This window comes from Leucopleurus acutus (genome assembly GCF_964270905.1).
Source record: "Leucopleurus acutus genome assembly, chromosome: 2".
Taxonomy (NCBI): domain Eukaryota; kingdom Metazoa; phylum Chordata; class Mammalia; order Artiodactyla; family Delphinidae; genus Leucopleurus; species Leucopleurus acutus.
The window spans coordinates 153,104,507-153,128,665 of record NC_139143.1 but is presented as its reverse complement, the minus strand read 5'-3'; the positions used below and the strand labels follow the sequence as shown (position 1 = coordinate 153,128,665).

At 40.5% G+C, this 24,159-nt stretch overlaps 1 protein-coding gene across 2 annotated transcripts in view; it reads right to left on the bottom strand.

Annotated features, from left to right (window-relative positions):
- The window catches only part of AGBL4 (AGBL carboxypeptidase 4), a gene marked incomplete at both ends in the record, with an annotated part of 1,417,540 nt that overhangs the window by 526,862 nt on the left and 866,519 nt on the right, over window positions 1–24,159 (bottom strand). For both annotated transcript variants that reach the window (XM_082833557.1, XM_082833556.1), the window contains one exon: window positions 13,726–13,942. In XM_082833557.1, coding sequence (XP_082689683.1) covers window positions 13,726–13,942 — 217 coding nt within the window. The remainder of the gene's footprint in view (window positions 1–13,725; window positions 13,943–24,159) is intronic.

Genomic DNA, 24,159 nt, shown 5'->3' with positions numbered 1-24,159 from the left:
ACTGTATCCAAGTAATAACAAACAACTCAGGAGGCACTTTCACATCTCTTATCTAACATGTACTAGAAGCCTCTTGCCGTGAAGCTAAATCACAATGCCTAGTTTGCAGATGAGGCTTAGAGAAGCTGACATGTGAAAGATTTAAGGGGCAGAGCAAAATTCAGATCCTACTATGGCTCTAGGCCTCCTGACCTTTTTACTTAAATTATGACTGAATAATGGGTTTCTCTGGATATCTACTGAAAGGAGGACTAATGTATGAGGAAACAGAGGCACAGAGGTTACACAGTTAGTGAGTGGCAGAGTCAGGGTTCTAACCCATGTAGCTCACACTACTGATTAAGGCATCTAATTTCCTTCTCATTGCCTTGTAGGTGCTCAGTTAATGTCTTCAGAAAGAGTAGACAAATAAGCAAACCTTGCAGATGGGTCTGGGAGTGAGAAGCAGTGGGCTGCAGTGGACAACCTATGCGTCAGCAGCTGGGCTTCCGGCTAGAGCTGTCCCACTAACTCACTGGGTGACTCAGGAAAGTTACTTCCCCTCTCTGGGCCCCAATGTCTCCAGCTGTAGAAAGAGGGATAAGTTTGCAAACATTGTTAGCAGTTGAGTCCTCTCTTAAAACTGTCTACGGGGAAGGCCAGTAAGTAGGGGCTGCACTGTTATGCATGGCAAGGGAAGGCAAGAGAGGCCAGTGCCCTGACTTCTTAGAAGCTCCTCTTTCCCCTCCCTCCTCAGTGGCCCCTAAGGTACTGTTCAGAGCCCAGATCTTTCCTTAGAGATACAGGGAGCACGGTTTTAAAACCGCAGAACTAGAGACACGTAAGATTCTTCTTGGCTTTCACATTCTATGACTCACATAAAAGAAATGACCTTGTGCCCTAATGTTATACACCTCTGATTCAACAAAATGGAAATGTGCTTCAGAGGACGTAACAAAATATGACCACACAGAGAGGTAGCAAGAAGGAATTTTGGCTGCAACAGCACAAATTCCCCACCTGCCCCTAGTCCTATATGTACCTTAAATACAAAAATATTCCCTAAATCTATGACCAGAAGATAGATATTGAATGAACAACCAGAAGAGTGATAAGCATTTTAAAAGGAAACAGTATATTATAGATGCATGAAACAGGCTCTCAAACTAGTCTGGGGAACAGTGCATCAGGGAAAAATTCCATGAGGAAGTGATGTTCAAGTTGGATAGTGAAAGCAGAATAGGAAGTAGTTAGGCAAAGGACCACAGAGAAATGACATTTCAGGTAGAGGGCCGGTGTGTATGCAAGTAAGGGAGAGAATCCATGGCTCACAGAAAAAAACTGTAGGAAGGCCAGTGTGGTTAGGGCATGGACAGCAGAGTAAGAGGGTATGAGAGAAGCTGAAGGAGCAGGCAGAGGTCAGATTATGCAGCATCTTGCAGACCATGATAGAATTTGTTATTTTAGCTTAAACAGAGCCCAGGTGTTCAATGGGTCGTTTTCACAGATACTGAAATCACTCAACATGGTGGCAGCAATGTGGCGAAAAAGATAATTATGAACCAAAGTCCTCCATGTTTGAGGAAAGTGTCCAAGAAGTGAGCAGATGACAGCAATAAGAAGTGGTAGTGGATTATATAGACTGATAGCATAAAGTTCAAAATATGTCTTTTTATATGCTGTCTTTTTAAAAGGGAGGGGAAAGAATGATCTAAAAATAGAAATCTGTTAGCAAGAAGGATGCCATCTGGCAACCTAGCTGAGAGGTTATTCTGTCTCTTGTTCAGGTACCAGCGAATCAGTGAGGAAGTGAGGGGAAACACAAGGTTAGGAGGAGGTCTGGGACTTTCTGGCAGCCATGTAATGCTGACATAGTTGTGTGAGTAGGAGAGAGAGAGAGAGAGAGAGAGAGAGAGAGAGAGAGAGAGAGAGAGAGCCTGGAAGCTATTCACCTCACATCTTGTGCTCTTACGCCAAAGAAGCTGTTGTAACTTCCTGAGAGACCCAGATAGTTTGAACTAGGGCACTCACAGCAGAGATAAGGAAGACATAGATTCTAAGGATATTGAGTTGTAGCCTTGATCATACCTGGTGACAGATAGTATGTGGTGAGTGAATAAAAAGGAATTAAACAGGACAGGTTTCTGACATGGGCAACAGGCATGACAGTGATGCAGTCACTGAACTGGAGAAACCCAGGTTTGGAACAGGTATGTGGTAGTCTGGGTCAGCCTCTGCAGCTTGAGGTATAGCAGACACGTGTCTACTTGTTCTAGCAGAGGGAGAACCCAGCTAGATTCCCCACATCTCCTCTTCAGGCCCATGTTTGCCAAGAGCTGAGGTTTAGAGTGGAAGGATCACCTACATCAGTAGGGTAGGTTGGAAGCCCCTCAGCCAGATGCTGAGAGGATGTACCTGCCTTCAATTAATCTGGACTCTTTTTGGAGGGAATAGTAAAAACTATGCCAAGAGAGTGGTGACTTGTGAAGTGGCCTGCTGGAAGGAAGCCCAAACCACTAAGCTTTTTTAATTTAGAGTGTCTGATCAGAACAAGGTTTGGTGCAGATGGGGGTCCACAGAACTCTCCTGAGAGGTAGATTAGGGACTGATAATTGAGATTACTGACTTCCAACAATTACTCAATTTAAAACTCAGCCAAATGTAATTATTTTTCATACATTTGTTTGGTCATGTTGCCAGCTGCAACTCCATGATGTTTTACTTCAAAGGGGAAGAAAGAACCAAAGGAGAAGGAAGAGAAAGAATGGAAGGGGACTACCTTATTTTGAAGATATCATGCTGATCAGAAGTGTGCTGGCCTCTCTAGCCTCTTTTCTGTGGTATTACCTTCTGTTTCTTGTTTCCTGCCCACAAGGTCATCGGTTACCTCTAGCTCCTTTCTGAGATCCTGGCCTTTCCACACAAGTCCACACAAGGATTGTAGTGGAAGCTGCCAAGCTCTGTATCTTAAATTCTTCCAGAATTCCTTATACTTATCCACTATGCTCCTCTTCATCCTTACCTAGCTTTCTGGCTTTCTCTGATTATACTATGTTCTCTATCTTCACTTCAGCTTTATGATTTTGCATTTTTTGGGGGGGAGGGTCTGACTCCCAGATTCTTAGTTTGGCTTAGATTTTGAAAATCTTTCAAGATATGGCTTTCAGAATCTTCCCTTTGCCACCAGACCATTCTCACTGTAACTCTGCTGATCTGGGAGCCAGTCTCACAAGAAGGGGTTGGAGTCCTGGTGGGAGTTCTTATTGCCCAGGGTCCACATTGTAGAGCCCCACCTAGCCAGGCCCTTCCCCAGAGACTGCTCCTTTTTCTAAATTTTGTCCTTTGCCATATGGTTCTCCCTCACTCATCATGTATTTGAACTAGCCATTTCATAAAACTTTACATATGATCCTTATGGACAAGATGGAAAAATGGGGGAAGGGACTACACTTTGTTTATCTCTAGATCTATCATGGCACGTGGTACATAAGAGATTCTAAATTAAATTGAACTAAATTGAATTTAATTGAGTTGACTTGGAGACAAGTAAAGTCTTGTTCACTTAGGTGACTTACGCTACTGGGGTTAGTAGCAAAATCAAATTCAGGGATTGAAATAAAAATGCCAAACTAGGCATTCCACAGAAGTATCTGGTAATATACATGGATCTCTGTTCTTAGTCTCAGGTCTTATCCTGTTATAAACACTTGTATCCTTGCCTTAAACTAACTCTTAAAAAATATATTATTTGAAAATTCTGAGTGATGTCACTAATGTTGCAGACAAGAGAATACAAGAATCAAAATGATCACAGCAGCCTAGAACAAAGGACTAAAACCAATAAGTTTAAACTTAGGATAAATGTAAGAGGTCACAATTATACTTGTAAAATCTATTAGTATAGGCCAATGTGGTATCCTGGATCAGCTCCTGAGACCAAAATAGGATATTAGTGGAAAACTGGCAAAATTTGAATATAGTTCTGTAGTTTAGTTAATAGTAATGTACCAATGTTAATTTATTAGTTTTGACAAATGTTTCATGGTTATATACGATCTTTTAACTTTCTTTTTTTTAATTAGTTTTTATAGTATAGTTGCTTTACAATGTTGTGTTAGTTTCTACTGTACAGCAAAATGAATCAGCTATACATATACATATATCCCCTCTTTTTTGGATTTCCTTCCCATTTAGGTCACCACAGAGCACTGAGTAGAGTTCCCTATGATACACAGCAGCGGTCCCCAACCTTTTTGGCACCAGGGACCGGTTTTGTGGGAGACAATATTTCCACGGACGGGGGGTAGGGGGGTTGGGTGGGGATGGTTCAGGCGGTAATGTGAGCGATGGGGAGCAGCAGATGAAGCTTTGCTCGCTCGCCTGCCGCTCACCTCCTGCTGTGCGGCCCGGTTCCTAACAGGCGGCAGATCGGTACTTGTCCATGGCCCGGGGACCCCTGCTATACAGTATGTTCTCATTAGTCATCAATTTTATACATAGTATCAATAGTGTATATATGTCAATCCCAAACTCCCAATGCATCCCACCCCCTTCTTTCCCCCCTGGTATCCATACACTTGTTCTCTATGTCTGTGTCTCTATTTCTGCTTTGCAAATAAGATCATCTATACCATTTTTCTAGATTCCACATATATGCGTTAATATACAGTATTTGTTTTTCTCTTTCTGACTAACTTCACTCTGTATGACAGTCTCTAGGTCCATCCACGTCTCTACAAATGGCCCAGTTTCATTCCTTTTTATGGCTAATATTCCATTGTATATATGTACCACATCTTCTTCCACTCCTCTGTTGATGGACATTTAGGTTGCTTCCATGTCCTGGCTATTGTAAATAGCACTGCAGTGAATACTGGGGTGCATGTGTCTTTTTGAATTATGGTTTTCTCAGGGTATATGTCCAGTAGTGGGATTGCTGGGTCATATGGTAGTTCTATTTTTAGTTTTTTAAGGAACCTCCATACTGTTCTCCATAGTGGCTGTATCAATTAACATTCTCACCAACAGTGTAAGAGGGTTCCCTTTCCTCCACACCCTTTGCAGCACTGTTTGTAGATTTTTTTGGTTATGGCCATTCTAACTGGGGTGGGGTGATATTTCATTGTAGTTTTGATTTGCATTTCTCTAATAATTAGTGATGTTGAGCATCTTTTCATGTGTTTGCTGGCCATCTGTATATCTTCTTTGGAGAAATGTCTATTTAGGTCTTCTGCCCACTTTTTGATTGGGTTGTTTGTTTTTTTGATATTGAGCTGCTAACAGTAGAGAAAACTGGGTGAAGTATATGTTGGAACTCTCTATATGTATTATCTTTTCAACTTTTCTAAAAATCTAAAATTATTCCAAAATAAAAAGTTATTTTAAAAAAGACTATCCAAGAAATAAAAAATAAGTTTTATTTAAAGAACAATAACAAAAATTTACTACATGAAGGCCTCATTGTTTAAAAAAGCAAATGTAAATTCTGTCTACATTTCTAGCGATCTAGGATCCAGAGCAAGAGAGGCAATGGTTCTATTCTGCTGTGGCATGCTTAGATCATCTGCAGAGTTTTACATTCAGTTCTGGTATTTTAAGAAGGAAATTAACAACCTAGATCATGTCTAGAGAACAACAAAGAAGGTACAGAGTTTAGAACCATGGAATATGAAGAAATGTAGAATTACGAGGGAGGAGAGGAGGAAGAACGGGATTAGGCTGGAGAAGGGAAGATTCATGAGGGGGCTGTGGCCACTGTCTTGCTATCTTTGCAGGCCTGTCCAGGGGCTAGAGGAGCAAGTACATGCAGGGTGGGCCCAGAGGGTGGTGGTAGAACCAAAGAGAGGAGGTTACAGGGAGGCAGCTCCTTCTGGGGATGGTATGACTTATTTGTCATTGGGATAGAGCTCAGGCTGCCTCAAGAGGTATGTGAATAGTGGTTGAAGAGTCATATTTCTCGAATGTTGAGAAGATGCTGTTCTATACAGTTTAGGTCCTTGCCCATAGGAAATGCCTAATATATTTGTTAAATTTGAGTGTGACCCCTATAGTCTTTGCCAACTCTGAAATTGTGTGAAATGTTAAGATCAAAAAGACAAGCTTTTCTGGGTATCTCTATGACATTATCATCACTATACGTGTGTCTTGGTAGTAAAGTTTTCCTCCTAGTGCTCTTGTCCCGTGAAATATCTCTGCCTGAGAAAAGGAAAGCCAACTGGACAGACAGGCAGGAGTTAACCTGACTTCTAGATCAGCTGCCATCAGCAGAGGCAGCCTGGAGATGGAAGGGTTAAGTGCCACAATGATCGTGTTCCCTCTGGCTTGGTTCCTCACTGCCCTCAGTATACAGTCCAAATTCTTGAGTTTGGCATTCAAAGCCCTCCTGACGCAGCTTCCACCTACCTCTCATTCTTTCCCAATCACCATTCCTCTTGTTCTTCTTCTGCTGACCCTGTGCTCTTGTCATTTGCAACCACACTAAATAGTCAGGGCTCACCAGGGCGTCTCAGCCTCTGTATTCATGCTTTGATTCTCAATTCAAGATGCCTCTTTCCTTAATGCTTCATTTCCTCCCTTGTGCCTTTCCTCTGCCTCCTACTTCTATTACATCAAGTTTCTTACCATCATTGCTATTATTAGCCTCTATGTCTGTGACATCCAGTACATGGAGTATTTCTTAGGGGCAGGGTGCGTTTTGTATTCATCTTTCTGTCTCCAGCACCCAATATAGAGCCTGACAGGTAGAAGGTGTTTACTAGATATTTGTAGTATTGAGGAATGGCTCTGGAAGAATTTAGTAAATAACTGTATATGTGAACAGAATACTTCCTTATCCAGGATTGGTTTAGAGTCCATTCTTTGGGGTCCACAAAGGCGTGGCTTCAAATCCCAGCTACATGATATAGACAAATTATTTAATCTCATTGAATCTCAGCTTTTAAAAATGCAAATGGGAGAAGACAATACTTATAGCCCAGAGCTTAAATGCTTCCTTCTAAGTGAAGGCTTCTCCCCAAAATGTATTTCCTTTCCTGATTTAATTTCTCCAATACTGTCTGTCTCTTTCTACTAGAATGTAAGCTCCATGAAGGCATGTATTTATGCCTGTTTTCACTGCTGTATCCCCAGAGCTTAGACAAGCTGGTTACATGTTAGGCATTCAATTATAGTACTAACCATATAATAGGGGTGTTGTGAGGACTGAGTGAAAGGATGCATATAAAAGTCATAGCATTGGGTCTGGCACATGCTAAGCACTCAATAACTACCATTGTTATAAAATAAAGGGCAGATTGAAAGGCAACATTACAACAAGCTAATGAGTGACTTAGAATATACAAAAGGATGTCATCAACATTTGAACCATAATTTACGTTGAAGTTGGAAGGGATGTTTGAAATAATCTGGTCTGACTTTCTAAGGCCCATAGAGAAATGTTTTTCCCAAGGTCATAGAGCTAGCCAGTGGTAGAGCCTAGACAATATTATTCTCATATAAATGATTTTCTAGTGATTCCCTAAAATACACTATCAGACTATTTTCTTTGTTAGACACTTCCTTTTGGCAAGTATCCCTAAGTATGGGAATCACTGTCTCCATCTAATACTTTCAAAACACACACACACACGAGTTATGGTTCCTCTAGTCCAATGACATTTGAAAATAATGCAATATTTCACTATGTCTGACAGTACAAGGGCTATATGATTTAAAAACTCATGTGAGTCAGTTAAAATCTAATTCTGGCTATGCTGGAATGAGAGTATTGATAAATGCTATCCCCAAAAAACAAATATAAAGCTGGACAAAATTGAAACAAACAACCATTTCAGTGTTTTGGAAACTGACCAAATTGACAACAATCTCAAAACTATTATGTTTTAAAAACTGCTGAACTTCAGGTAATAAGAATGGGAATATATGATGTTCTGTCCTGGATTGGTTCCATCTTCCTCCAGGCTTGGTGAATGCTAGGACAGGCCAGGCTGTGAGAGTTGGCAGCTTCTCTGTCATGGTCGAAGGGACTCAGTTAATTTGGAGAAGTAGGCAGTGCCCAGACCCAGCAGCATTGTCTGTGGGCAAGTGAGAAGGGCCCACAGTTGCATAGCTGGGACAAGAATATGCTGCCTGAGACTGGGTGCAGGCTCATCAGAGACCTGAGAAGAAGCCTAAAGTAGCAACACACACATGAACAACCTTGAGGCTTCACATATGCACACAGGGAACACAACACAAAAGGGAAAGTAAAAGCCAGGTCAGACTTGAAAACTGCCCGAACTTTGTGCTCCCCATACCCACACACAAATCCACTGTCGGAGGATGGAAGCCTTACAGACTCAGAGTGGATGAGCACAAACTCAGTCCAATCACAGCTGACCTACACAGACACAGGGTTGACTCCCTGACAATTTAGCCTTGAAAATAGGAAAGAAAAAAGAAACACTGAGTAGAGGCATTGGAGAAAGGTGCCAAGATAGCTCATGGGTAAAAGGTTAGTCTTTTCAACAAATGGTGCTGCAACAATTGGATATCTATATGCAAAAAAAGTGAACTTAAGGCCCTTACCTCATGCCATATATAAAAAATTACTTCAAAATGGATCATGGATTTAAATGTCAGTGGAAATTATAAAAATTTTAGAAGAAAACATAGGAGAAAATCTTTGTGGCCTTCAGATGGGCAGCTTTTAGATAAGACTCCAAAAGCATGATCCCTAAGAGAAAAAACTGATAAGCTGGACTTCAAAATTAAAAACTTCTATTCCTCAAAAGTCATGATTAAGAGAATGAAAAGGTATAGATTAAGGTATAGGCATAAGGTATAGATTAAAGGTATAGATTAGGGGGGGATTTTGCAAAGCATGAATCTGACAAAGGACTTGCATTCAGAATAAAGAACTCTCAAAACTCATTATAAGAACACAACCCAATTTTTAAATAAATGGATAAAAGGTTTAAACTAACGCTTCAGCAGAGAAGATATATGAATGGCAAATAAGCACATTATAAGATAATCAACATAACTAGTTACTAGGGCAGCACAAAATAAAACCACAATGAGATTTCACAACATACCCACTAAAATAGCTGTAATGAAAAATATAGGTAATTCCAAGTGTTAGTAAGCACATTGAGAAACTACAACCCTCTCTCCTACCTTGTTGGTAGGAATGCAAAATGGCACTAACTTGGAATGCAGCTTGGCACGTTTTTTGGGTTTTTGTTTTTTTTAAGTTGAATGTGAACTTATATGACCCAATGATTACATTCCTAAAAATCTACCCAAGAGAAATGTGATCACATGTCCACTCAAAGATATGCACATGAATGTTCATAATAGCATTATTCATAATAGCCCCAAACTGGAAACAATCCAAGTGTCCATCAACTGGAGAACAGAAAAAGAAGGTGTGGTATATATTTTCAATGGAATACTATTCAGCACTAAAAATGAATGGACTACTGATGGATGCTACATCATGAATGAACCACAAAAATGTAATGCTATGTGAAAGGTGCTAAATGCAAAAGACGACTAAATAGTGCATGATTCCACCTACAGGAAATGTTCAGAAATGGCAAATTTACAGTGTCAGAGAACAGATGAATAGTTGCCTAGGGCTGGGAGTGGAAGTGGGGATTTACAAGGGAACTTATGGGGATGATGAAATGTTCTAAAATTAGATTGTGGTGATAGTTGTAAAACTCTATACACTTACTAAAAATCACAGAATTGTACCCTTACAATGGGTTAATGTTATAGTATGTAAATTATACCTCAATAAAAGTGTTATAACAACAAGAAAATAAAGATCTTTCCTATGATGTACTTAACTTAAATGTCAGATTGTGGCTTTGATGTATGCACAAAGGGATTTTGTTTGCTGGTGTTAGAAAGGGCCACTGGTAAGTAACAAAATAAAATGCCATTTTGGATGATATAATTAGTAGCAATAGCAGCTATGCCCATGGTGATTAATAGTTCCAGCACTAGAAATTCAAAATCTTGCTTCCTGCCTGCTCTCTCTAAGAACTGTCTGTTGACATGTTTAGCCTTCCTACTTGTAATTATCCTCCCTCCAAATTGGAGTAGGGATTAACTAATTATAGTGGTGGCTTCAGTCACAAGCCATATCAAATGCCCTGGTAACCAAGAACTGTCCTGTCTGCAAGAGTATGCCAGAAGGCCTTAATGTCTCTGGTATCTGCTTCGAGACCCATATCAGGGGGATGGAGCCAACCCACAGAGCTCCCCTCATCTGGTTTAGCCAGCAGAGGTACACCCTGCACTTCCACTAACTTTACTTTCTTAAGATGTAGCTTTGGATAAGGTATAATCCCTTTCTCAGAATCTACTATTGATTTTAGTAGGTCCAATGTGGAAAGGAGCAATGAGTCCATCAAAGTGCCAGGGCACAGCATTAGAAGCCATGGGTTTAAATATTGGCCTAGTCCTGAACTAGCCATGTAGCTTTAGCCAAGTAACTTATTAGCCTTAGATTATTTATCCCCAAACTGGGATAATTCTGCCTACCCCACAAAGCTGTTGTGAGAAACAAGTAAGACAGTACATATAAAGTGCCTGACCTAGTGTCTGTGTGTTGAATCTGAATAAAGGATACAGCCGTAATTCTTTAATATGACAATCAAGGTTTTTCAGAGTTTGGTCCTAATCTTCCTGTCTATCCTTATCTTCCAGTAGGAAGGTTCCCTATTCCAATCAAACCAGACTTCTGACCAACTATCATCACGCAATGACTCGGGCTGTTTCCTGCTCTCTGGGCTACCTTCTCGCCAACTCTGTATTCAGTAATCCCACCCATCTTTCAAGACTCGGCGTAAAGCCCATCTTCTCCGTGGTGTTTAGTCTGACCATAAATTCTTTAAACAACTCATGGGATCCTTAATTATATACTTTAAAAAACATAATATATATTTTTTAAATGTCTTATTTCCTCTGGTATGGAATACATTTCTGGAAGTACACCATGACTTGTATACTCCATTATATATCCCTACAGTACCCCTCACAGGGTCTGAAGTAGGACAGCGGTCTCAAATTATTTTATTCTAACTGAGGAATTCCTCAAAGAATAATTTAAAAACCCCTATCAACTTCAACTTTCTCATTTTATAGATGAAAAACTTGTCCCCAGAAAAGGGAAGTAACATTCAAGGTCATAAAAGTAGTTTGGTATTAGAGCTGGACACATAATTCAAGCTTCTTATGGCAGAGACTTCAGGATGTCCTTCAATATTAATTCACCTCCATATCTATAGGACTACTAATTTTTAGCTAGAAACATGGTCACCCAGAACGAAGACTTCATTTCTCACCCTTCTTTTAGTTAAGTGTGGATATGAGTTTTATCTAATGGGATAAATGTGAAAGTGCCACAATACTGTATCTTCTCCCTTCTCCGCCTACTTTCTTAATCTTGCTGCCTGGAACATGGATGTGACAGAATTCCACATTTGACATGGAGTTTGAGAGCCACATCCCAGGGATGGCAGGGCAGAAAGCTGGAAGAACTTGACTCCCTAAGAGTTTCAAGGAGCAGAGCCACACTACCAGCTCCGGATTGCCTACAATTAGATTTATATATGGAAGAGAAATAAACTTCTATCTCATTTAATGAGCTGTTATTTTAGGTATGTATTTTGTATCTTAGTTACTGGAAGCTTAACTTATCCTATTATTCCTCCTATCAGCTTTCTGATGCTCTTAGCTCTTCACATTGTCTCTAGATATATCTTAATTAATTCTTTCATTCATTCAATAATTTACTCCATAGCCATTCAATGTACACCTACTTTCTGCCTGGCATAAATCTAAGAGAGGGCTGCAGTGGACACAAGAATGAAATAAACAGATCCCACATTTAAAAAGTCACAAGTATTGAATGAAACTCTTTCTCTCTTAATTTATATCATAAGTCATATGTCTGGCAAACATTCGTCTCAGGATTTCTCCAACAGTCCCATCTGAAATAATCTACTGTTTCCAGTAATACATTGTTGATCAGACCATGTGTGACTAATATGTTCTATTTGGCTCTCTACAACCACTCTCTGCCCTTCTCCATCATTTTCTTTGTTCAGGGAAACTTATCTGTATGGATTACTTCAGTGGGCTCTCTTGCCCTCTGATTTCCAATTGGATTGGCCAGTAGGAACCCCTAGCAGTAGATCAGAGGGAAGTAAGAGAATGAGCTCTATGTATTTATTTTTCTCAGCTCCCTCCCTGTGGGATCATCTCAGGCTAACTTTTTTCCTCAACTGAAGGTCACTGTTCCACTCAAGATGGCCCACTGCATGACTCTCTACTATTGGGTTCTGTTAACCATTTCATCCCTTCTCACCCTTTGAGCTGTTACTAGCCCCAGGGAACTGCACTATACCCCGTGGTTTCTGTACACAGTGCCCGCACCTTGTAAACAGCCCATTTATTAAGCTCTCCTCAAATTATCCTAATGTGAGGCTGCCATCTGTTTCCTACTAGCATGCTGACTAATACACCATGTGTCCCAATTCTCAGTTCAAAAGATATAGGCACCAGATATACATGGCACCCATCAGAAGCACTGTTAGGAAGAGGATTAGAGTAGAGGCAAGATATTCTTTACTAGCAACTGAAGTATTTCTGACCGCAGAGAACAAAACCTATGCGTCCAATGTGAAGGACACTTTTAGATCCTGGGATGGGCAGGGAGAAAAAGAGGAAAAGACAGTAGGAAAGTGTGGTAGGCAGAACAATGCACCCCTTCTCCCAAAATGTCCAAGTCCTAATCCTTGGGACCTGTGAATATATTACCTTACATGAGAAAAGGGACTTTACAGATGTGATTTAGTTAAAGATCTTGAGATGGATGTATTATCCTGGATTATCTGCGTGAGCTCAACGTAATCACAAGTGTTCTTATAAGTGAAAGAGGAGGGCAGGAGATTCAGCATCAGAGTGGTGCAGCATGAGAAAGACTTGATAAGTCAATGCTGACTCTGAAGACTGAAAGGGAACCACAAGCCAAGGAATGCAAGCAGCCTCTAGAAACTGGGAGAGGTAGTGGAATGAATTCTCCCCTAGAGCCTCCAGAAGGAACACAGACCTGTTGATATCTAGATTTTAACCCAAAGAGGCCAATTTCAGACTTTTCCTGAACTGTAAGATAATAAATTTGTGTTGTTTCAAGCCACCAAGTTCATGGCAATTTGTTATGTCAGCAATAGGAAACTAATATAGAATTTAAGACTGAAATCTCCAGACCCAGAAAACTAAACCTGAGGAAGGAAGAAGGGTTGGGGAACTAATAGATGGCAGAGATAGAACACACTGTGGACAGCACAACCATACTGCACACCACCTGCTAACCTACACTGCAGTCAAGTTAAATTCACTAAAAAGCAAATTTATTCTTCATCTCGTAAGCTTAGACTCATAAAATGCTTTCACACCTTTTGTAACACCCAGTAGAGCCTTCTTTTTATCTCACAGTTCTGGGGATTTACCAGAACTTTTGTATTTTGTTAGAGAGCTTTATCAGCTTCATTCAGAAGGACACGCATCTGCCTTATCCTATTCTTCGACTTCCTGGTGGCCAGAGTAGCAAAATATTACACACAAAAAACAATGATTTTTTAAAATTTCCAGAGCATATAGTCTACAAAGCACCAATATCTATTATTTGCATTCTATAAAAACCAGTGCTAAGCTCCTCCCCCAGCTTTCCCGTTTCTGAATGGGCCTTACCACACTCTGACCCAGCTGCTCCCGGAAGAAGTAATCCATGTTTCTCTTTTGCAGGCTGTCAAGGTAATGCTGAAAGCGAGTGTACGTATATGGGTAGCAGTAAGCAAACTGGTAAATATCTTCTTCTCGGTCAAAACAAAATGCAAAGGACATCACGTAATTCTTCCTATGGTCCGGGCAGCGGTAGTAGTAAACATTTTTAGGTGGCAGTCTTTGCCTGAAAGATACAAAGAAATTTGGGCATATCAGACAGTTGTTCAAGCTTCAAAATGTAATCAGTAGGAATAAATGCCCAAGATTGAAACTGTAACATCAAGAAACCTAGGTGGTGGCCAGGGACAACAACATATACCAATCTATGATCAAAAGTGGTTGGATACTCCCTCTTGCAAGAGGACTGGAATCACAACGGACTGCTGAAAAATCATCGACAGGAAGACACTGGAACTCACCAAAAAAGATACCCCACATCCAAAGACAAAGGAGAAGCCGCAATGAGACGGTAGGAGGGGAGCAATCACAATAAAATCAAGTCCCATAACTGCTGGGTGGGTGACTCACAGACTGGAGAACACTTATACCACAGAAGTCCACCCACTGGAGTGAAGGTTCTGAGCCCCACGTCAGGCTTCCCAACCTGGGGGTCTGGCAACGGGAGGAAGAACTCCTAGTGAATCAGACTTTGAAGCTAGTGGGATTTGACTGCAAGACTTCGACAGGCCTGGGAAAAACAGAAACTTCACTCTTGGAGGGCACACCACAAAGTAGTGTGCACATCAGGACCCAGGGGAAGGAGCAGTGACCTCACAGGAGACTGAACCAGACCTACCTGCTAGTGTTGGAGGGTCTCCTACAGAGGCGGGGTGAGGCTGTGGCACAACGTGAGGACAAGGACACTGGCAGCAGAAGTTCTGGGAAGCACTCCTTGGCGTGAGCCCTCCCAGAGACTGCCATTAGCCTGTAGGCTCAAGTGTTGGGTTGCCTCAGGGCAAACAACCAACAGGGAGGGAACCCAGACCCACCCATCAGCAGACAAGCGGATTAAAGTTTTACTGAGCTCTGCCAACCAGAGCAACACTCCCTTCAACCCACCACCAGTCTCTCCCATCAGGAAACCTGCACAAGCCTCTTAGATAGCCTCATCCACCAGAGGGCGGAGAGCACAAGCAAGAATAACTACAATCCTGCAGCCTATGGAACAAAAAACACATTCACAAAAAGATAGACAAGATGAAAAGGCACAGGGCTATGCACCAGATGAAGGAACAAGATAAAACCCCAGAAAAACAACTAAATGAAGTGGAGACAGGCAACCTTCCAGAAAAAGAATTCAGAATAATCAGAGTGAAGATGCTCCAGGACCTCAGCAAAAGAATGGAGGCAAAGATCGAGAAGATGCAAGAAATGTTTAACAAAGAACTAGAAGAATTAAAGAACAAACACCCAAAAGAATTAAAGAACAAACAAACAGAGATGAACAATACAATAACTGAAATGAAAACTACACTAGAAGGAATCAATAGCAGAATAACTGAGCCAGAAGAACAGATAAGTGACCTGGAAGACAGAATGGTGGAATTCACTGCTGCAGAACAGAATAAAGAAGAAAAGAATGAAAAGAAATGAAGACAGCCTAAGAGACTGTCTTAGGGACAAAATTAAATGCAACAACATTCACATTATAGGGGTCCCAGAAGGAGAAGAGAGAGAGAAAAAACCCGAGAAAATATGTGAAGAGATTATAGTGGAAAACTTCTCTAACATGGGAAAGGAAACAGCCACCCAAGTCCAGGAAGCACAGAGAGTCCCAGGCAGGATAAACCCAAGGAGAAACATGCCGAGACACACAGTAATCAAACTGGCAAAAATTAAAGACAAAGAAAAATTATTGAAAGCAACAAGGGAAAAGTGACAAATAACATACAAGGGAAATCCCATAAGGTTAACAGCTGATTTCTCAGCAGAAACTCTACAAGCCTGAAGGGAGTGGCATGATATATTTAAAGTGATGAAAAGGAAGAACCTACAACCAACATTACTCTACCCACCAAGGATCTCATTCAGATCCGATAAAGAAATCAAAAGCTTTACAGACAAGCAAAAGCTAAGAGAATTCAGCACCACCAAACCAGCCCTACAATAAATGCTAAAGGAACTTCTCTAAGTGGGAAACACAAGAGAAGAAAAGGTCCTGCAAAAACAAACCCATAACAATTAAGAAAATGGTAATAGGAACACACATAGTGATAATTACCTTAAAGGTGAATGGATGAAATGTTCCAACCAAAAGACACAGGCTCACTGAATGGATACAAAAACAGGACCCATATATATGCTGTCTACAAGAGACCCACTTCAGACTTAGGGACACATACAGGCTGAAAGTGAGGGGATGGAAAAAGATACTCGATGAAAATGGAAATCAAAAGGACGCTGGAGTAGCAATACTCATATCAGATAAAATAGACTTTAAAAGAAAGAATGTTACAAGAGACAAGGAAGGACACTACATAATGATCAAGGGATCAATCCAAGAAGAAGATATAACAATTATAAATATATATGCACCCAAGTTAGGAGCACCTCAACACATAAGGCAACTGCTAACGGCTGTAAAAGAGGAAATCGACAGTAACACAAAAATAGTGGGGGACTTTAACACCTCACTTACACCAATGGACAGATCATCCAAACAGAAAATTAATAAGGAAACACAAGCTTTAAATGACACAATAGACCAGACAGATTTAATTGATATTTATAGGACATTCCATCCAAAAACAGCAGATTACACTTTCTTCCCAAGTGCACACAGAACATTCTCCAGGATAGATCACATCTTGGGTCACAAATCAAGCCTCAGTAAATTGAAGCAAATTCAAATCATATCAAGCATATTTTCTGACCACAATGCTATGAGATTAGAAATGAATTACAGGGCAGAAAACATAAAAAAAAAAAAACACAAACACATTGGAGGCTAAACAATATGTTATTAAATAACCAAGAGATCACTAAAGAAAACAAAGAGGAAATCAAAAAATACCTAGAGACAAATTACAATGAAAAGATAATGATCCAAAACCTATGGGATGCAGCAAAAGCAGTTCTAAGAGGGAAGTTTATAGCAATACAAGCCTAACTCAAGAAACAAGAAAAATATCAAATAAAAAATCTGACCTTACACCTAAAGGAACTAGAGAAAGAAGAACAAACAAAACCCAAACTTAGCAGAAGGAAAGAAATCATAAAGATCAGACAGAAATAAATGAAATAGAAACAAAGAAAACAATAGCAAAGATCAATAAAACTAAAAGCTGGTTCTTTGAGAAGATAAACAAAATTGATAAACCATTAGCCAGACTCATCAAGAAAAACAGGGAGGGGACTCAAATCAATAAAATTAGAAATGAAAAAGGAGAAGTTACAACCGACACTGCAGAAATACAAAGCATCCTAAGAGACTACTAGAAGCAACTCTATGCTAATAAAATGGACAACCTGGAAGAAATGAACAAATTCTTAGGCAGGTATAACCTTCCAAGACTGAACCAGGAAGAAACAGAAAATATGAACAGACCAATCACAAGTAAAGAAATTGAAACTGTGATTAAAAAATGTTCCGACGAACAAAGTGCCAGGACTAGATGGCTTCACAGGTGAATTCTATCCAACATTTAGGGAAGAGTTACCACCCACCTTTCTCAAACTCTTCCAAAAAGTTACAAAAAAGGAACACTCCCAAACTCATTCTATGAGGCCACCATCACCCTGATACCAAAACCAGACAAAGATACTACAAAAAAAGAAAATTACAGACCAATATCACTGATGAATATAGATGCAAAAATCCTCAACAAAATACTAGGAAACAGAATCCAATAACACATTAAAAGGGTCATACACCATGATTAAGTGGGATTTATCCCAGGGATGCAAGGATTCTTCAATATATGCAAATCAATCAATGTGATAGACCATATTACCAAACTGAAGAAGAAACACCATATGATCATTTCAATAGATGCAGAGAAAGCTTTTGACAAAATTCTACACCCATTTATGATAAAAACTCGCCAGAAAGTGGGCATAGAGTGAACCTACCTCAACATAATAAAGGCCATGTATGACAAACCCACAGCAAACATCATTCTCAATGGTGAAAAACCAAAGCATTTCCTCTAAGATTGGGAACAAGACAAGGATATCCACTCTCACCACTATTATTCAACATAGTATTGGAAGTCCTAGCCACAGCAATCAAAGAAGAAAAAGAAATAAAAGGAATCCAAACTGGAAAAGAAGAAGTAAAACTGTCACTGTTTGCAGATGACATGATACTATACACAGAGAATCCTAAAGATGCCACCAGAAAACTACTAGAGCTAATCAATGAATCTGGTAAAGTTGCAGCATACAAAATTAATGCACAAAAATCTCCTGCATTCCTATACACTAATGATGAAAAATCTGAAGGAGAAATTAAGGAAACACTCCCATTTACCACTGCAACAAAAAGAATAAAATACCTAGGAATAAACTTACCTAGGGAGACAAAAGACCTGTATGTAGAAAAGTATAAGACACTGATGAAAGAAATTAAAGATGATACAAACAGGTGGAGAGACATACCATGTTCTTAGATATGAATAATCAATATTATGAAAATGACTATACTACCCAGAGCAATCTACAGATTCATTGCAATCCCTATCCAATTACCCATGGCATTTTTTACAGAACTAGAACAAAAAATCTTAAAATTTGTATGGAGACCCAAAAGACCCTGAATAGCCAAAGCAGTCTTGAGGGAAAAAAACGGAGCTGGGGGAATCAGACTCCCTGACTTCAGACTATACTACAAAGCTACAGTAATCAAGACAGTATAGTACTGGCACAAAAACAGAAATACAGATCAGTGGAACAGGATAGAAAGCCCAGAGATAAACCCACACACCTATGGTCAACTAATCTATGAAAAAGGAGGCAAGGATATACAAGGGAAAAAGACAGTATCTTCAATAAGTGGTGCTGGGAAATCTGGTCAGCTACATGTAAAAGAATGAAATTAGAACACTCCCTAACACCATAGACAAAAATACCCTCAGAATGGATTGGAGATGTAAATGTAAGACTGGATACTATAAAACTCTTAGAGGAAAACATAGGAAGAACACTCTTTGACATAAATCACAGTAAGATATTTTTTGATCCACCTCCTAGAGTAATGGAAATAAAAACAAAAATAAACAAATGGGACCTAATGAAACTTCAAAGCTTTTGCAAAGCAAAGGAAACTACAAACAAGACAAAAAGACAACCCTCACAATGGGAGGAAATATTTGCAAATGAATCCACCGACAAAGGATTAATCTCCAAAATATATAAACAGCTCATGCAGCTCAATATTAAAACAACAAACCCATCCAAAAATGGGCAGAAGACCTAAATAGACATTTCTTCAAAGAAGACATACGGATGGCCAAGAAGCACATGAAAAACTGCTCAACATCACTAATTATTAGAGAAATGCAAATCAAAACTACAATGAGGTATCACCTCACACCAGTTAGAATGGGCATCATCAGAAAATCTACAAATAACAAATGCTGGAGATGGTGTGGAGAAAAGGGAACCCTCTTGCACTGTTGGTGGGCATGTAAATTGATACAGCCACTATGGAGAACAGTATGGAGGTTCCTCAAAAAACTAAAAACAGAATTACCATATGACCCAGCAATCCCACTACTGGGCATATACCCAAAGAAAACCACAATTCAAAAAGACACATGCACCCCAATGTTCACTGCAGCAGTATTTACAATAGCCAGGACATGGAAGCAACCTAAATGTCCATCAACAGATGAATTGATAAAGAAGATGTGGTACATATATACAATGGAATATTACTCAGCCATAAAAAGGAACAAAATTGGGTCATTTGTTGAGACATGGTTGGATCTAGAGACTGTCATACAGAGTGAAGTAAGTCAGAAAGAGAAAAACAAATATCGTATATTAACATATATATGTAGAACCTAGAAAAAATGGTACAGGTGAACCGGTTTGCAGGGCAGAATTAGAGACACAGATGTAGAGAACAAAGTATGGACACCAAGGGGGGAAAGTGGCAGGGGGTGGGGGTGGGGGCGTGATGAACTGGGAGGTTGGGATTGACATGTATACACTGATGTGTATAAGATGGAGGACTAATAAGAACCTGCTGTATAAAAAAATAAATAAAATTAAATTTAAAAATTTTAAAAAGAAAGAAGAGGGGCTTCCCTGGTGGCACAGTGGTTGAGAGTCCACCTGCCGATGCAGGGGACACGGGTTCGTGCCCCGGTCCGGGAGGATCCCACATGCCGCGGAGCGGCTGGGCCCGTGAGCCATGGCCGCTGAGCCTGCGCGTCCGGAGCCTGTGCTCCGCAACGGGAGAGGCCACAACAATGAGAGGCCCGCGTACCGCAAAAAAAAAAAAAAAAAAAGAAAAAAAAAAGAAAAAAGAGACTGGAATCTGGCAGTACTTCGTTCAAATTCCAGCCCTATCCTTTATAAAGTGTTTAAACAATGCAAAGTTAAAAATGAACAAGTTTTATTCATCATTTGTTCTTATTTTGAGCACATATTATATACCCAGGCATTGTGCTAGATTACCTATGTAAAATGGTAAATAAGATAAGCCAGGTATTTGTCCTCATGGAGTATATACGTTGGTAGGGAAGCAGTCAATAAAATATTTTAAATAAATATACAATACAGTTACAGACTCAAAAGTGTCTTGAGGGGAAAGAGTGTGATGCTATAGTGACATAAATAGGGGAGGATTACTTTCCCCAGGGAAGTCAGGTTTTAGTATTATAACACTAATTCAGATACTTTAAAATAAGTTCATGCACTTTGTGAATATTCAAGGGAGAGAAAAAGAATATTCAACATTTCTTTAAATTATTACTATTATTTTTCTATAGAGCATTCCATGAAACTAATTTTACACAGAAGCACTTTGGGAAATACTGCTTTACAATATGCTGTGTAGGCAATTCTGCTAAGCTAACATGCTCATTCTCCAATAAGCAACACTGAAACACATACATGAGAAAAGGCAAAATGGTCCAGTCATAATTCCCATAACATCTTTACATTAACCCACTTCACAGGCTCACTGCACCTCCTCATTTGTATAATATCCACACTATGCACGATTTCCCTGCAGAGAACGCCTCTCATTTGTGTCTCTTAAAATCCTATTAATCCTACAAAACCTGTCTCAACTATGCCTTTTCCATGACTGTCCACTGATAATACCAGGCCTGTTTGGCTCCTACATTTTGTAGCAAGTCTTGCTTTTTTTATTGGCTGCTTCCTAAGTCTCATCCACTAGGATCTGTTTGGAAGCTCCTTAAGGGCAAATATGTTTTGGGGGGTGGGTTCTGGCATAGTGGGTGGAGGATGCAAGGCTCACCTGCGGTGGCTTGTCATTCAACTAGGAAGCCAAGGGGCAAAGGGGCACATGGAGGAAAGTGTGAGGAGGAGGGTGTCAGAGCTGAGGTTGAAAAAAACAATAATGGTGCTGGCTCCAGGTAGGGCAGCCTGGAGAAAACTGTTAAGAGCTCCAAAGCATTGTAACATTCCAGCAGTTTATTGCAGAATCTTGTTTCTACCTTGGTGTCTTTCTGAGGCTGCCTCAGTGGCCAGGGTGGGAGGTAAGGCTATGGGCTTCCCGTGGAAGAGCCAATGTTACATGGCACTGACGTTGTACATGTTTGGGCTTGTACTGCTTGCCTGTAACCCTGGTTGTCATGAATCTCACCCTAACATTAAGTGGAAAACAGGTAATGGGAACATCAAAAGATTATTGTTAATTAAAGAAAAAAAACAGACATCTCAAGTTAATGAATTTCGCACTTTTCTATGTATGGGAAGACAAGAGTCTCGGCTCACTGAAATCATTCCTTTGATATGCACTTTAACTTCATAGGGCCAGTATCCTGTTTTTTTCCATCCTGAATCCCTCAGGGTGCACAGTCGGGGGTGACTGCAATGGCTGATGACTTGATGGCTGTACACCCTTTGTTTACTGATATGGCAGGCTTCATCCACACTATTGTTATCCCACTTAGAAGATATGGCCTTGGAGGTTCATAAAAGTTAAGGAGCTTACCCATTCTCTCAAGCTAGTAAATGACAAAACTGGGATTCAAATCTGTTTCTGTCTGATTCTAAATCAGTACTTATAACACTTTTCCAGGATCCCTCTTGATAAATTACGGGATTCTGGCATAGGCCAGGAACAAGTAAAATGTTGGAACTGCAAGGAATTCATCATGGCTGAAGCACAAAGAATGAGAAGGGAAATCATGAGAAATGTGTTTGAAGAGGAAGGCAGAAGTCATATTAGAAAGGGACTACGGCTGTCCCTCCACATCCATGGGTTCTGCATCTGCAGGTGTGAAGGGACGACTTTACATGATGGGACGCGTTAAAGAATTTAAACATTATCCTGAGGTCATAGGATTCCTTTAAGTCAGTGAAAGAAGTAAAGTACCATGATTGTCCAAGTCCAAGAGATAGAAGAGAGTGATCAGAAGGACAGGGTAGTAGCTGCACAAGTATAGAAAATCAGATAGATTTGACTATTAGATAAAAGTGGCTGATGTGATGGGCCATGGAGTCTAAGATGGGTGGGAACCCAAAAATGATGAGGACGGGACGTAGAGAGAACAGCTTAAGCAATAAAGGAACAGGGCTTTACACATAAAAGTCCACGGTAGTTGGGGGCTTCCCTGGTGGCGCAGTGGTTGAGAGTCCACCTGCCGATGCAGGGGACACGGGTTCGTGCCCTGGTCCGGGAAGATCCCACATGCGGCGGAGCAGCAGGGCCCGTGAGCCATGGCTGCTGAGCCTGCGCGTCCGGAGCCTGTGCTCCGCAAGGGGAGAGGCCACAACAGTGAGGGGCCCGCGTACCGCAAAAAAAAAAAAAGTCCACAGTAGTATCAAAGGCTGTCTAGAGGTGTGCTTAGGCCCACAAATAGAGTCCATTTTGCTCCTACACCCAAAGCCAGGAGGAATAAACATGCAAGTAAAAACAATCTTCTTGTGACACAAATATAGCTTTAAAAAGCAAACCCCCTAGGCACTCCTCCTTTCTAACCCAATTGCTACCTTAAACCCTCCTATATTGAAATTTTGGAGCTACCAGTGATGAAATAGACACGGAATGGCCTGGAAGGAAAATGGGGAGTGAAGAGTCCCCTCCAGATCCTTCTGCACATGGAATGTAGGAGAATGAGCAGCTCCTGAGAAGGCATAGGGGGAAGTAATGGCCTCCAGGATAGTCAGGCCTTAGTTCATTGTTTTATTCAGCAAATATTTGTTAAGTATCACATACCATAGACTGAAGTAAAGGAAGACAAGAGGTAAAGGAAGCAGTGGATTAAAACACTGGGGTCCAAGGGGGATTATTAACCTGGGAGTTGAGTTTCATAGGAAAAAGTAGAAGGTTTTGGATAGAGGAGGGATCAGTGGAAAACCAAGATTAGAGGGAGAACAGACCAGCGCAGGGATAAGGGTATAAAAAGAACAGATGATGGTCTACATTTGTGATGTGACTGAACATGCAGAAATGTTAGGGTGGTAGAAGTAAATGAGCCTCAGGGTCTCCAGCCAATGGTCTGTGACAGTTGCTTCAGGCCCTGACTCAGAGGTCTGAGTCTGAGTCTCCTGCAGCACAAGGTGAGTGTGTCTTCGTACACAAGCGATTCCTACAGTCACAATCCCCTCAGGCTATGACACCGATGTTTTCAAGTCTTTATGTACTAGTATATTCAATTAAGATCCATGCTTTAAATTCACTCACCTCAGTTTTCTCCTATTCTAGCCAAGTTTAGCAACTTGACTCTGAGAGCCTGCCGTCTCCACCAAATTTGATCATGTGCTACCAGGAGAATTCATCTAATGCCTGCAGCTGTCCCAGCTCCTCTCCTGAGTAGGTTGGATGCTTAACCTGATTTGAAGGCAGAGTGAAGGTAATGGACACTGCGGTGATCATGCAAGAAAGCTGAGATGTTGCTCAGGGCTTAATGTTCCAGACTCTGCTAAGGATACTAACGAAGATCTGTCTGAGAAGAATTCAGCAGGCCAAATTCATGAGGAAGCAAAGTAACACAAAGGATAAAGGAAAAGAGGAATGAGGCTGTGTAGGAGAAATGTGTCTCTCATTTGGAATGCACTTATGGTTTTTCTCTTATTTTGCTCATTATGTTTCACTATGTCTCAGGCATGGTGTTAAATTTTTTATACGCATTATCACTGAATCCTCACAACACCCTATGAGCTAGGGGCTGTTAACATCCCCTTTACACAGCTGAGAAAATGGAAGCTCAGAGAGGTAACAAAAATTTCCCAAGGTTGCAAGTTTGGTAAGCAGCAGAG